The 1161-nt window shown below is 41.8% G+C and overlaps 1 protein-coding gene across 1 annotated transcript in view; it reads left to right on the top strand.

Annotated features, from left to right (window-relative positions):
* The window catches only part of PHALS_08559 (hypothetical protein PPTG_03081), a gene marked incomplete at both ends in the record, with an annotated part of 827 nt that extends 730 nt beyond the window's left edge, over positions 1 to 97 (top strand). Inside the window, one exon of the mRNA XM_024723929.1 lies at positions 48 to 97. Coding sequence (XP_024574856.1) covers positions 48 to 97 — 50 coding nt within the window. The remainder of the gene's footprint in view (positions 1 to 47) is intronic.
* Between the last annotated feature and the right edge of the window lie 1064 nt (positions 98 to 1161).

Raw genomic sequence — 1161 nt, forward strand, 5'->3', positions numbered from 1 at the left:
GTTTTGGCGCGCTCTGCTGCCATAAGCTCTCGCTCTTCCTGCGTCAGCCCACCCGAGCGACTTGCTTGATTTCCACTACATCTTCTTCTTTTTATAATTGAGAATTCCTTTGGTTGGTTATTTTTTTAAAGGTGAAGATCTGTTGTCATCACTGGCATATCATATATTCTTAACACCGACGGGCATCTTGTATACTTAATAATGTCGTTCATCGAGTTTTGAATCGATACTCCAATTTCCTCTCCAACAGGCAGCAATAGTTTTGAGTAATCGACGTTTTGAAGAAGCCTTTCTTAGCTACCATTGTAATGTCCCTGCTTCATCATCGAGTACAACTGTTTATGTAGGAGTACGGTGATCAAGAACCGGCACTAGGTACATTTTTAGAATCAAGATCCTTCTTGATAGAACGATTCGTCAATCACATAGGATGCTACTAGCCTCACACGTATTATAATATATATATAAATGACTAGCTTGAACAATCAATTTTGTTCTAAGCATCATTTTTTGCTTAAGAGGTATTCGATACTTGATATTTGATACGGCGCTCTATCGACGGCCTTTAAACCCATCCTATGCAAAACGCTATGGTGATTTGTTGCGCTTGCTAGCACTTGTCATCAATTTGGCTACTTAGTCTTAACAAAATTACACCCTTTTTGCAGCGGGGCTGCCGTAGCTTTGCGCTTAGAGGAAGCGTAAATTAGGTCACCGACCTTTCATTCTATACTTAGAACTAGTACGAGTCTAGCGGATCGCAACCCGCTTACTCCAAGAGTAATTTCAACCTTAATCCAAGGCTAATCAGCTGCTCCGTTTAAATTCAAAACTGACTATATTTATATCTATCTGTGGCAAAGCCGCCTAATTTTTAATGCACAGATTAACCTAAATATGTATAGTAAAATCTGAATACATGCATAACTACTGGCTATCCAGCCCCGTATCGTATTCTTGTTTGGGTGTGGTCACACCATGCCCATCTGGTGTGACACCACCCCCTATTCCCAGGGTATGTGTAACCCCGTTACACTCTCCCCCATTAAACTGAGAGCATTTACAGTTCCAATCGACTATTGCCTCAACGAGGCTTGCGTGCCCGTTAGACATTGCGTTGGAACGAAACGACTTCCGTGCTCAATGAGCCCTGTGTCAATG

The sequence above is a fragment of the Plasmopara halstedii genome (assembly GCF_900000015.1).
Source record: "Plasmopara halstedii genome assembly, contig: Scaffold_323, whole genome shotgun sequence".
In the NCBI taxonomy this organism is placed as follows: Eukaryota; Oomycota; class Peronosporomycetes; order Peronosporales; family Peronosporaceae; genus Plasmopara; species Plasmopara halstedii.